Consider the following 13,512-nt stretch of genomic DNA (forward strand, 5'->3'; position numbering starts at 1 on the left):
CTATGGAAAATCCTAGAACCTGTATACAGTGCTTTATTCTGTGAGCATATCTGTAGTAAGTTTAAGTTTAAACTATAAGCACATTGAGAAATTAACAATTTCTCATTTACTACGGATTTTAGCAATCTCAATGCAAAGTTATTTTGCTTTCTCTAAGGAAAGAACTTATTCAGTCAAAAACTTTCACCTTTTTCCTTAAAGAAAACACTACGTCTTCTTTCAGGCTTATCCAAATTGCCAACATAACTAATACTGTGCTTTGCACTTTTGCCGAGTTAAGAAAAAAAGTCACTGGACCACAAGAATGCAATGCTGTGATAATTTGAAAACCAAGATTTCTGCTGTTACCGATTTAGCATGTAAAATGTGGAAATGATTGAGAAAGCAACTATTAATGTTCGAAGCAGAATAGAGAGGAATGGAATTAGATTTCATTGTAGTACTGTAAAGGGTATAAAATTTAACCCTTACAAATGATTTATTTTTGGATAATTCCACAGATTACAGACACAAAGCCTGTAGCTAACAAAGTGTGGAAAGCAAAAACAGAAACAAGTGGTGCTACAGTTTTGATCTTCAGTGCTTAAGTGTTGAAGGCTTGGTCTTAAGTTTGAGACCATACTCACAAGCAAAAGGAATCAAACTGACCTGTATAAATACCAGTCTTCTTAGTGTAAGAAATGGTAAGAATACATCAAAGTGTATGGTAATCATGATTCCCCACTATATTGCTTTGAAGCCTTATGTTTTCATTCATTATGGTTTTATTCTGGTTGTTTGACTTTATTGTCTGTGATGGTATGAACAGCTATTTTGATGAAAACAAGACATTATCATAGCTAGTGCTGATTTAGTATCATCCTACCATGCTTTTGTTCTTCTGTCTCCCATCGGTTTTATCATGTTGTATCTCATTGGATTTTGTTAGGTGTGATAGTATAAACAAAAATTTGATGGACAAGGAGATAATATAGTAATCCTTGTTTGTTTTCTGTTTGTTGGTTCTGAATACCCTGTAATACTTTCATTGTCTTGAATGATTTTATACTATTTTGTCAGGTTTGATACCATAGTGTATGAAGGTATATTCAAATATTTCAAGAGACTATGGTAGCTACTATTATGTCGAGTTGTCTTGTGGTGAAACACTATGTTGCTTAAATTGTTCTGTTCTGACCTATTTTGTTATGTTCTCTTTTATCTTAATTTTTTTAAAATTAAAAAAGTGGGTTGAAGGCTTGGTAGAAGAGAGTGAAACCTCTGATAGGTGGAACTCGGTTGGAGGTACTTAGGTCATTAAAACCAAATCTCTGCAGAGGATCATGAAATTCAGTGCATTCCCTTCCCTCTATTGTTTCCTAGCCATGAAGTTAGAAGTTTTGCTTCACTGCGTATACTGTGTCACTGCAAGTCAACACCCCCAGAGACTGGAATCTCTCAAATTTAACCAGCACAAAGCTTTTCTTTTGTAATTATGTTTTTTTTTTGTAATAATGGAAGATTAAGTCACACAAAGAGAACTACTACACATTCTAAAGGACTTGTAGTACTTTTATTATTAAACCCACTACAAATTGCATTTTGGTTATTCTAAGTGATACTTAGATTAACTATAATAATTTTCCAATTTATTTTCTAAACATTTGCAGATAATTTTCATGAAGTATATTGATTTTATACTTGAAAATTGCTGAATTCACTTATCAATTTCATTACTGTAGTCAATGCTTATTCAGAAATTTCTGCATCAAAATCAAATACGTAGGAAATTGATGTGTAATGAGTAAAATCTTAAGTGTTTTCTTTCTGCCTTATTGTATAAGCAAAGTAATACTGATAATGAGTGTAATCGCAAACAGCAAACACAAAAGTAATCATTTAATCATTCTTCATTAAAATTCTATTAGTGTTGAATTAGTTTTTAACTCTAGAAACCTACAAAAAATGGACTGTGAGTTTAGGGTATAAGTTGAGAAGGACGAAAAGTGGTACTATCAAATAAAATATACCGTGGCACCAGATTTGACATAGTGGTTATCTTAAAGTTAACTTTGAAGATTATATAAACTGTGTGCAACTCTTGCCAGGAAATGCATTTTTGTTACATACCAGTGTACAAATGTCTGAAAATTCTTTCTGTGAGCTTATAACACAAACTTTTAGCAAATGCATCTTTTGCTTTCTTATCAATAAGTTTTTCATGCAGGAAAAGATGGAGTTTGTTTTTTGGTTTATATTTAGCTTACAGTTATTCTTGATGATATATTCTTTATTATGGTTGATCAATGTTTATGTATTTGCTGTTTTGCAGTCTAACTTGAAACATCAAGTCCATTCATTTTAAGATAACTAATTGCAAACTACATACATATATGAAATGTAACTAAGTTAATGCATGTGTCTAATATATAAAGGATATTGGAGCATATAATTTATTTATTAGAAGAATTCATTTCATAATTAGCTAATTTTCACATTTTGCTAGAGAATTTCCTTTTATAACTATGTTTTAAGGGATTTATTGCACAAAACATAATTTTTACAGTGACTGAAATTCAATAAATTTCATTTGTTCACTTGTTTTTTATGAAAAATAACATATAACATATTTCAATTATTTAGATACTTACAAACTTGGAAACCCTGTAATATAACCTTAAGTTATCAACAAATAGCTGTATGCTGTGTTACTTCCAGCCTAAAGGATCATGATATTTTATAGAGAGGATTAAAGACTAATCCTAGGAGATGAAATTCAGGTAATAATGACATATCTTACAATGAACTAATACTACAGGAGAATTATAAATGCCAAAATTGTATGTTCACACAGACACATATATACCCACATGCCCACACAAAAATTTTTAATGTCACTGCAGAAACCAAAAAGCAGGCAAAATGTGGAGATGGTTTATCCCTTTAAAAAGTGAAATACATACTTGTTCACTTTACTCCTGAGGTTGTTGAATATCAAGAGAAAGATATATATATATATATATATATATATATATATATATATATATTTTTTTTTTTTTTTTTTTTTTTTTTTTTTTTTTAAAGATAGAGATACTGTAAGATGTTGCTCAAGTCTACCAGCCCAGCTGGAAGCTGATGAGTGAGATCCTTGCGAGGGGAATTCTGAAACAGGAATTCCTGTAAGGTTTTGATGACACCAAGCACTCAGTGCTCAGGTTAAAAAAATCAGAAATAATAAAATGACGCTTCGTTTGAAGATTCCTTTTAATAGTCAAAACAATAAACATTATAAAAGTGTCAGATGAAAGTCAGTAAAGTTATCAGAGTATCAGGCTGCCAACTGGTCTAATATGAATGATTATCAGTTTATCAGTGACAGGGAAACAGACACCACAGAGTTCTGTCAGGTAATTGTAAGTATCTTCAGTGCATTAACCTGGTGAGAGGAAAAAGAATATCCACTGTTCAGTCAAATATAAACTCCACCCACATGTGATCACATGGTGTGATCATACTTTCGGATTTGCTTTTTTATGAAAGTAATTTATAAAATTTAGAGAAGATTTTATAAATTTGAGCATATTAAATATCCTAACCCAAACTTAGTATAAAGAGTGAGACCTTTAATGGGAATATACTAGTTCTTATTTTTCTAAGATTTATGAATATGTACATATATGTGTCCTCAAAATGCTCTATAAGACAAAATATTTAGATTACTCCTACTGTCAGAGAAATAAAAATGAAACATTTTCTTTAAATTAAGTTTAGAAAATGTTAAATAATACAACATACATCAGGTACAAAATGCATCAAAAAGAATTAAACAATGTTAAAGTCTTTAACCTTGAATAGCTATATGTATGAAATTTAAAGAGGCTTTGTATTGTTTATGCCTAAATTATTTTCTTGCTACACCGTCAACTACATTAGAAAACTAGTGCTAACAACTAATTAATATTTACATTCATAGAAAGGTATGCATGACAATGTATTTGTATCTTTTTTTTTTTTCTTAGACAAGATCTTGCTATGCAGTTCAGGCTGCCCTTGTACTCCCAGAGATACACCCACAAAAAATACTGAGACTCAAATTTTCTTCCAGTCTCTTTCCTTGCTTATTTCTACAGTATCAAACCTCTTATTTCTACAATATCAAAGCAAATGATCATAGCAATTGGACTGTAAACTGAAATACTGAATCCAAATAAGCATTCCTTTTGTTGCTGGTTTTAAGAATTTTGTCACAGCAACAATATGGCAACACAATGATACATCACAAAATTACCCCAAAGAAAGTAATTACGTAATGATTTCAGTTGATGCAGAAAGGCATTTGACAAAATTGAACATTCATTAATGATTAAATCTCTAAAGACAATAGTTATTGAAGTAGATTGCCTGATCAGAATAAAGATCATATATTAAAGGCTTACATCAATACAATCAATAGGGAAAATCTAAGAACTTTTCTTAAAGATCTTATATAAGGAAAGAAAGACCACTGCCCTGAAAATTTTTACCAAGACAATTACTTTTTCTTGAGGGCAAAGATTGTTTGAAACAGGGTCTTGCTATTTAGTGCAGGCTGGTCTTGAACTCACTTAGGTAATGCAGTCTGGCCTTGAACTCATGGTGATCCCCCTGCTTCAGCACCCCACATGCTGGGATTCCAGACATTTATCACCATGCCTGGCTGCCAAGACAGACAGTAAAAAGTGACAAAAAAAGTAACCTATATTAAAATCAAAGATGATAAATTGTTGTTACAAATAAAATGGTTATGTAAGTAGTGAACACCAAAGACCCAATAAAAAAAGTTATTTTTGATAAATTCCTGAAAACTTCAGAATACAAAATCATGAAATAATTGTAGAGACTGAAGAGTACCTAGATTATGTATTATGTTCCTAGCATGGCGATGCCCAAGAATTGTGAATTCAATACCCAGCATCACCAAACAGAAAACCAAAAATAATAATAATAATCAGTAGTCGTTCTACATGCAAGTAATTAACCAATAAAAAAAGAGGTAAGAGGCCAGGCACGGCCACACAACCTTACTCCCAGCACTCTGCGAGACTGGACAGAAGATGTGCAAATTGGAGTCCCACGAGGCTCACTTAGTGCTTAGCAACTTTCTTCTCAAGAAAAGGTATTTTAAAAGAACTGGGGATGGAGTTTAGTGGAGAGCTCTGGTTTCAACACTCAGAATGACAGAAAGTTTAAAAGAAGTGATTGAGAAAAAATCATAGTTATATTTGGCAACAGAAAGAATAAAATGCCTAGGAATGAATTAAAAAAATAAAAATCACTAAAATTATAAAACAATAGTGAAGGAAGTTAAAGGCAAAAAATAAAGTACTCCTAATATTCACAGGTTTGAAGATTTGTAATTGTGAATAAGTCCAGAGTATGCAAAATAACCTGCAGATTTAATGGAAGTACTAGGTGCATTCTTTACATAATTAGAAAAATATATTAAAATTGATATAAAATCACTAAAAACCTAAAGTGGCAAAAGCAACCTTTGAAAAAAAGAACAAATCTGTAAGTATCAAAAGTTCTAATTTTAATTATAGTTTAAAAATACAGTAGTCAAAATGCAAAAAATAGGAAACAAAGCTCAGTGTAATTATGGAACATTAGAACAATAGAGAAGTCAGAAATACATATATATACACATATGTATACATATAGATACTGAAAATGTGTGATGACTAAAAATATTTGTATGTTTTTACTCTTATTTGGATCAGAAAAATTAAGCTTCATATTTTCTTATTTTAAATTTGCATTTGCCTTTACATAGGCAATAATTGGGACATTAACTTTTTAGTTAAGTTTTGGTTAAAGTATGTTAACGACAATAGATCTTTCTAAAACATGCATAGTTTCACAAAATCTTGATACAATTCTTGTTTATATAAATATAATCTCATCAAAAGCAAGATTGTTTATCCATTTATTTTTTAGAATTTTGAGGAATTCTTCATTGACTATGAGGGACTTAAAAAACAATCTGAGCGAGAGAAAGGGATCTCCCAAGTGTTGAAAGAGAAGGGTACATTCTGGTTCATGTAGTCTACATTGCAGATCTCAAAAAAGCACAGGCGGTTTTATGGCATTAACTATTATTTTAGCAACACACAAAAATTATGTTTTGTAAAATGAGCCAGACACTAAAGAATCCTCACCTTATTTTTGTACTTTTTTCAAGTCCAAGAGCTAGAAAAAGTGTTCTCGGCTAGCAGAAATAAGCATGGTTATCTGTTAGGATTTGAAGGAGGAGAAACAGCTATGTGACATGAAGGAAATAATTTATATCTTATTTTGTATGATGAATATGCAGATTGTATAATACTAATATTTCATAAAAATAATCACACATGATCTTCAAATTTGTAGTGCATATGCATCATACATCCATTTTAAACCATTTTTATTTTTAAAAGTTGATTCTCATTTCTAAAATGTTTCTATTATTAGGTTTATATTTGAGTTTGCATTTCTTAAAAGAAACAACCATATGCTTTTTTAAGGAAACAAAGAATACAAAGATTAACATTGCATTTTCTTTTTTCCACACTTGACAGTCTACATTTATCAAGTATGCAGTAAATATTTGCAGCATTTAATGTACAGATAGACACTTCCTATTCAAAATATGCACTAAAATATAATGCAAAATATGTGAACATTTTCACATATGCAAAATATGTGAACATTTTCATGAATGTATTCATTCACTAATTTTCAGTTTATTTTCTTTAAATATTTTTTGCACCTCTATTAATTAAAAATCTGTTAGGCTCCAGTTACATGGTAATATACATAAAATTATCTAGGTTTCCCTGAAAAAATTACTCCTGGAACAATCTGAATACAATGATTCCAATGGTCATTTTACCTGTTTATTTTGTTTTTTACATTTGTAATTTAACCAGTGTGCAAATATTCAAAATATCAAAATCAAAATTTACGTATTTTAGTTATGCTACAATTTCCTTATTTTTTTCTTCCCATTCTGCTATTAACAAATTTAACAAATTTATTAACAAATTTAAAATTTGTTTGAAAAGGTACCACATTATATAGATAAACCTAAACTTCCTTGCTATAAGCAAGGAAGATTTTATGAACTGTTTAATTAAAATAGCATAAAATTAATTAGTTAATACAAGTTACAATTTATAGGGTATGTAGATATATCTCAAATTGTGCTTAAATGTATGTGAAAAATTACAAATTACATTAAAATTACATAAATTTGTACAATTTGACGTATTTATGTCTGCTTGATTAAGTGTGGAATATAAAATTACTTCTCAGCAATTTGTATTTCTGAAATTTTCACAAATAGCCTGCTACTTTAGAAGCAGTATATGCCTATATATAGTATATGTAACATTTGAAGATCAAATTTCACTCAGATTTGTTATTTAGTTGAGAAAGATGAGCCAACGATATTAAACAGCTCATGAAATATACCATATATTTGAATTTATTAATACAGGACCTTGGGCTGGAGATTTAGCTTAGCAGCATAAGCGTGTGCCTGGCAAGCTAGATGTCATGAGTTTGATCCCTGGTACAAAAAAAAAAAAGAATCTTATGTCCAAAGCAAGGTTATATTAATAATTTTTATTAAACACCTGTACCTCAGGTACTACAATGAATTTTAAGTAGTGTATTTCTTGAAGATGATAATGAAACTAATAAAAATCAAAAATAATATCTCATTTAATCCTTCTACTAAACAGAGAAAGTGATAGACAAACTATATACTTTATAGAAGATAGAATGCTATTTTCTGAAATTATTTAATATCTGTAGTAACTTAGAAAAAGTGATAGGGAACCTATATATTTTATAGATGATAGAATATTAGTTTTCTAAACTGAGATAATAGAACACAAATTTAAATATAACAACAGCAAGAAATATTCTTGTGATCTGATATATGCTTTTAAATTATTAATAGTAACTCACAATAGTGTTGCAAAAATTTGGACTTCAGAAAATAGTTGAAATTCTATTTCCACAGCTGTATATAAACCTCTAACACAAAGGTTAAAAAAAAAAGAAACAAAAACCAAATAAAACAAACCAAAAAGTCCATTTGAAGGGAATCATTTTAAAACAAGCAACTGACCCAACAGACATACCTAACTTATACTCACAGTACTGTTTAGATTAGATGATCCTTGTGATTTAATTCCTCTTTGGGAATATCAAATGCATTAAGTTCATGCAGATTACAGAGAATCACTTTTCCCCACATAAAAATAATCAGTGAATTCCGAGTAGACTTCAGCTTTGTAAAAGACAGCCACACATTCTTGTGGAGCATTCATTCTTGCACTGTGAGGAGAAAGGAGAGCAGGTCATGACTAAATTTCATGCTCCTGTGACCCGCAAAATAATTCACACAGTTATCAGGGCATTCATTCAATTTCCTTATTACCTGCCATTTGTAATACATAGATATGCTAAAGATCAACCTTCTAATTTTAAGCCCAAATAAACTCCACATATTTAATGGCAAAAATATTTGTCATTATGTATATTCTGAAGTATCACTCGATCTATATACAGTATGTCAGAGAAAACTAAGTTTTTGAAGTAAAGTTCTACAGATTCACAATTTAATTCACAAATTACATTTAAGCTACATTAGACTACACTTTCTTATACTTATGTTTTATATTCTTATACTTTTCTTATATTTTATTATACTTTGTGGCCTAGCATCATAGTTATTGTGTGTGCACAAATTAACAGAACCATTTGTGCACCCACAATGGGCCATAATGAGCAACAGTTATGGAAAGAGTTAAAATTTTGCCAGCACAAACACACTGCATAATAATCTACTTCTCTCTGACTCTGCTTTAAGACACACAGAGAACAAAAGTAAGTGAACACTCAATCAATATGTTCTTTGTAATTATTCTATTCCAACGGATGAAATACTCAGAAAACAGGACATGGGACGTGAAGTTCCCACGGAAGGAAAGAATGTCATGAAAATTTATCTGAAAGAACAACTTGGAGAGAAGTTGAGAGCATATCTCAGGGAGCTTTCACACTCATGAGCTGAAAAGCAAATGACAACAAACCACCATGATTTGCTTCGAGGAATTAACCTAATAGAAAAATTGAATTAAAAAGAGAGCACTTCAAAACAAGCAGCTGAACTGATGTTACTGCACTTTTGAAATTTAAACTCCTGTGTGGTAAGTATTTAACAACAGCACTTCTCTAAAATATTTAACTATGTCTATGCCTGATTACATACACACAATTCTAATTATATATCATATATTCTCATGAGAAAGATTTGACCTTTAACTGTTACTGTAAACCCATGCAATAAGAGTGCCTAGGTACTCAAAGGACAACATGATTTCCATTCAAACTATGCTATATAGTTTCTTTAACAAGATATTTAATTTTTAATGCAGCCGGATGCTAAGTTTATCCATAAAACTCAGCTAATTAACGCTGTACTTGGCCCTGAAGCTCTAACCATTGCAATCCCTCCTGACCCTCTTCATCCTGGGGATTGGACTCTACTACTTTTAGAACATGGCTCGTTAATTATTTTTACCCCACATAATCCTCCATAAGGTATATTTGTCAATAACTCAAGTGTTTATACATAAACATTTTATAACTTCCCAATCAATAGATATAACCATAGATTCCAACATGGCCAGTTAATGTACAAAGCAGAATAAGATTAGACCAGTGTTTTAACTTAAATGGCAGCATTCACTGTTATACTGGGGTAACCTTTAATGGAATGTGCTTACAGGATCCCACTAAATCTAACCACAAATGTGTTAGTAGGTTCTGACAATTCCACAGCTTCCCTCAACCTCCAGTTATTCTGTCCTTTCATTAAAGTACTCTCATGCATCCAAAAATATTCTTTTAAACTCACCAGCACTAACCCTTTATTCTAGCTATAAAGTGCATCCAACAGTGTCTGGCTTTGTATCTTATCTATAAACATTCTCTTTTCTCCTTTCTCCTTATTTTCCCCCTCATTTCCCCTTTCTCTGTCTTTCCCTGTTTCCTCATCCCACATTAACTGTCAATAAATACAGCATAGTTTGGAATTGGCACTAATAAAAGGGTGCTAATAATATTAAATGGTTTCAATGTTTATCACTGTTGGATGGTTAGATCTGTAGATGGTATAAGCTGTAGGAATCTCTACAGTAACAGTAGCTGGATACAGCCCAATTCAACTGAATAGAATAAAGTAGCAAATAAAAGCCTCTTGACAAATAAAGCTAAGATCACATCACTAGAAAACAGAACCTAACTAAAGAGATCTTTATACCAACAACAAATTTTCACTGTATTTGACTTCAACCATCAGCACATACATACCAAAAAAAAAAAAAAAAAAAAAAAAAAAAAAAAGAAAAGAAAAAGAAAAAAAGAAAAACAGGAACATGAAAAAATAGTACAGAAAATGATTCCAAAGACTCCCAACTCTCTTTAAAAAGACCCAATGGGCACTGATAGGGTGGAAGTCAAACATTAGTGGGTGAGCAGCATGAAATGATTAAAATGGACACATGGAAACTCAGCAAGCTCAAATAATTTATAACCCACAAAATGGTTGAACTAAAAAACATGGTGACTAATGTATTTTGGCAAAAACCAAAAATTAAAAGGCCTGATCAAAGCTATTTCAAACATGAGTGAATACTTTACCAAAAAACTTGACTTCATGAAAAGAAGGTAAACAGAAATCCTTTAGAGATAATGAATTCTATTGAGTACGAGCAATGACGAACTTGAAGTATCAGACTTCAAGGATAGCATGGAAATAAAAGATGTTATACATACAGATATGTTAAAAATAGTATAGCAAGATTAGTAAGTGTTTGTTAGAGGTTGCTAAGACTAACTTAAGACAAAATGGAGTTAGAAACAAATTAAAGGATAGCACACAGAATATAAAATATCTGTTTAAAGAAATCACAATAGAAAAAAATAAGGAAAACTAAACATATAAACTATATGAGGCTTACAGAACAAGTAATGATTTTAAGAAGATCTCCATTGCACATAATAATCAAAATTTGAGAATCTCAAACCAATGGACAAAGTCATAAAAGTTGTCAGAGAAAAGCCAAAGATCACTTGTAATTGTATTAAATAATGCTTTTTTTTTTTAAACAAAAACTTTAATACATTCCCACCAGCTTGAACCACCAATGTACAGGCATAACTGTTACATCAAGTAGTTTTCAGGGCTGGTAGTGAAAATGGATGTAATCAGTTTTATTGGTCTTTTTACTAATAAAATTAATACTAACTTGATGGGACAATCATGCATGTGCTGGTGGTGATTCAAACCACTCAGCATTGAGACCTATGAATTATGGTCTCATCACAAACATAGTAAAGACTAGTAGAGGGTGGATTGAACTTTACCCATCACTAGAAGTAAAAGTTTTTCAACCCAAACTAAAATGTACTGCAATGACCTTTTCAAAATGAACATAGGATAAAGGTATCCCATAATAAAACACATCATAAGAAGTTCATAAACACTAAATGAATGCTCAAAAAAACCATCCATAATTTAGTCAGAGAAAAATAACACCAACAATACCCCAAATTCTGATGGAATAAAGTATATTAAGCAGCATATTGGTTAAAGACAAAGAGAAAATTAAAGATGTCAACAGAAATAAGGCCATGTTGGAATGCATCAACATTTTTCAGTAAAAACTCAATATAAATGTTCAACTATAAGAAAAAAGAGACAAATTTGTAGGCTGGATTGACCACAAAGCCCAGTGATTTTCTGGATAGAAGAGACGCATCAGTTTGAGAAAAACTCATATACTAAAAATTAAAAGATAGAAAAGAACACTGCATGCACCAGAACCTCAGAAAGAAAGCGGAGTATGAATTTCTCCAAGAAAATGTACTTGAAATTAAATTCATGAGAAAAGGCAAGGAATGGCAATTTATATTAGTCAAGGGAACAATACAATGAGAACAGATAATAATTACAAAGATATATGTACCATATATCAGTGAGCCCAAGTACATCAAGCAAACACTACTGGACATGAAAGATTACATATGCACCAGCACAACTGTGATGGGAGACCTACATACATCACTCTCCCAAACAGAGATATCAAGTAAACAAAAAATCACCAAAGAAATACCAAAGTTGCACTATACCACTGAACAAATGAAACTAACAGATACCTTCAAAGAGTTCTACTGAACAATAAAGCAGACATTCTTCTCGGCAGTCTAGGGAACTTTTTCAAAAATAGAAGACATTCTAGTCCACTAAACATACAAAATAAGTACAAAAGAATAAAATCTTGCTACACACACAATTAGATCATAGCACAATGGAACTATAAACAAATTACAAAAGAAACCTCAAAACCATACAAATACAAGGATATTAAATAATATACTCCGAAATATTCAATTACAGAAGAAATAAAGGAATAAATCAAACAGTGGAGAATCTAGGATACACAGTAAAAACAGAGTTAAAAGTGAAGTTTATTGCTGTAAACACCTAGATTAGAAAACCAGAGAAAGTTTTAAAAAAACCAAAATTATATATTCACAGTTCTGTCAAAGAAAAACCAATCCAAACTCAAATTACTGCATGAGTGAACTCACAAGGATCAGTATGAAACGTAATTTTAAGAAAATAATAAAAGAATTAATGAATTAAGGAGCTGATTCTTTAAAAAAACAAAACAGACCAAATTTTAACCAAATTTAAAGGAAAGAATGAAAAAGTTGTATCAATGCAATTAAAAATTAAAAAGTCAAAATGACACCAGACACTAGCAAAATCCCAGCTGACTAGCAACTAGAGTGAAAATTGTGACTCCAGCAACTTGGAAAGTCTTGAAGAAATGGTCAGATGCCTAGATGCATATAAAGTACCAAAACTGAACCAAAAAGACAGAAAAACCCAAATAGTGCCTAAAGAGACAATGAAATATATAATCAGTGATATTTTTTCCTTAACACTTTTCAAAAAATAGAATAAAATTAGTCAGTTGCATGAAACTGATGAAAATTCATTATATTTTGAGGTGGGAAACAAAAATCTTCTATACATAAGAAGAGGTAGAAACATTTTTGGGCATAAATATGTAACTTAAAATCACAAAGAATACTGAAAGTTGGATACTGTATAACCAGAGAAACATTTTCTATAAAGCTAAATCTCCATCCAGTTATGAAGAGCAGCAGTGCTTCCCTACATTCATCAGCACAGAGTAGTGAGCTTCCAGTAACAAGTAAAATTGGGAAAGCAATGTAAACCAAGGAAAAGAGTGAGTGTAGGGAAAAAAGTAGAAATATTCTTTCAAGCTATCTCCATCCTCAACATGGAATAATTTTAGAATAATTTGATCATCACTATGAAATAAATGTCAACTGAGTAACATCAAACTTCAAAACCAAATTAGCTACTAATATTAAGTGAAATACCAAATAATGATGTAACAGGGG

The 13,512-nt window shown here is 30.9% G+C and overlaps 1 protein-coding gene across 22 annotated transcripts in view; it reads right to left on the reverse strand.

The window, feature by feature from the left end:
- LOC101789224 (discoidin, CUB and LCCL domain-containing protein 2-like) overlaps nucleotides 1–13,512 on the reverse strand; it is an 84,936-nt gene that overhangs the window by 8,173 nt on the left and 63,251 nt on the right. For 3 of the 22 annotated variants that reach the window (XM_063259738.1, XM_063259739.1, XM_063259736.1), the window contains exons 3-4: nucleotides 8,163–8,343; nucleotides 4,584–4,671 (exon numbers count right to left, since the gene is read on the reverse strand). In XM_063259738.1, coding sequence (XP_063115808.1) covers nucleotides 8,333–8,343 — 11 coding nt within the window. In that variant the 3' untranslated portion in view covers nucleotides 4,584–4,671; nucleotides 8,163–8,332. The other 19 variants (XM_063259730.1, XM_063259732.1, XM_063259731.1 and 16 more) reach the window with 13 other exon arrangements.

The sequence above is a fragment of the Cavia porcellus genome, unplaced genomic scaffold, assembly GCF_034190915.1.
Source record: "Cavia porcellus strain 051 isolate PalLab524CR breed Dunkin Hartley unplaced genomic scaffold, mCavPor4.1 scaffold_13, whole genome shotgun sequence".
Classification (NCBI taxonomy): domain Eukaryota; kingdom Metazoa; phylum Chordata; class Mammalia; order Rodentia; family Caviidae; genus Cavia; species Cavia porcellus.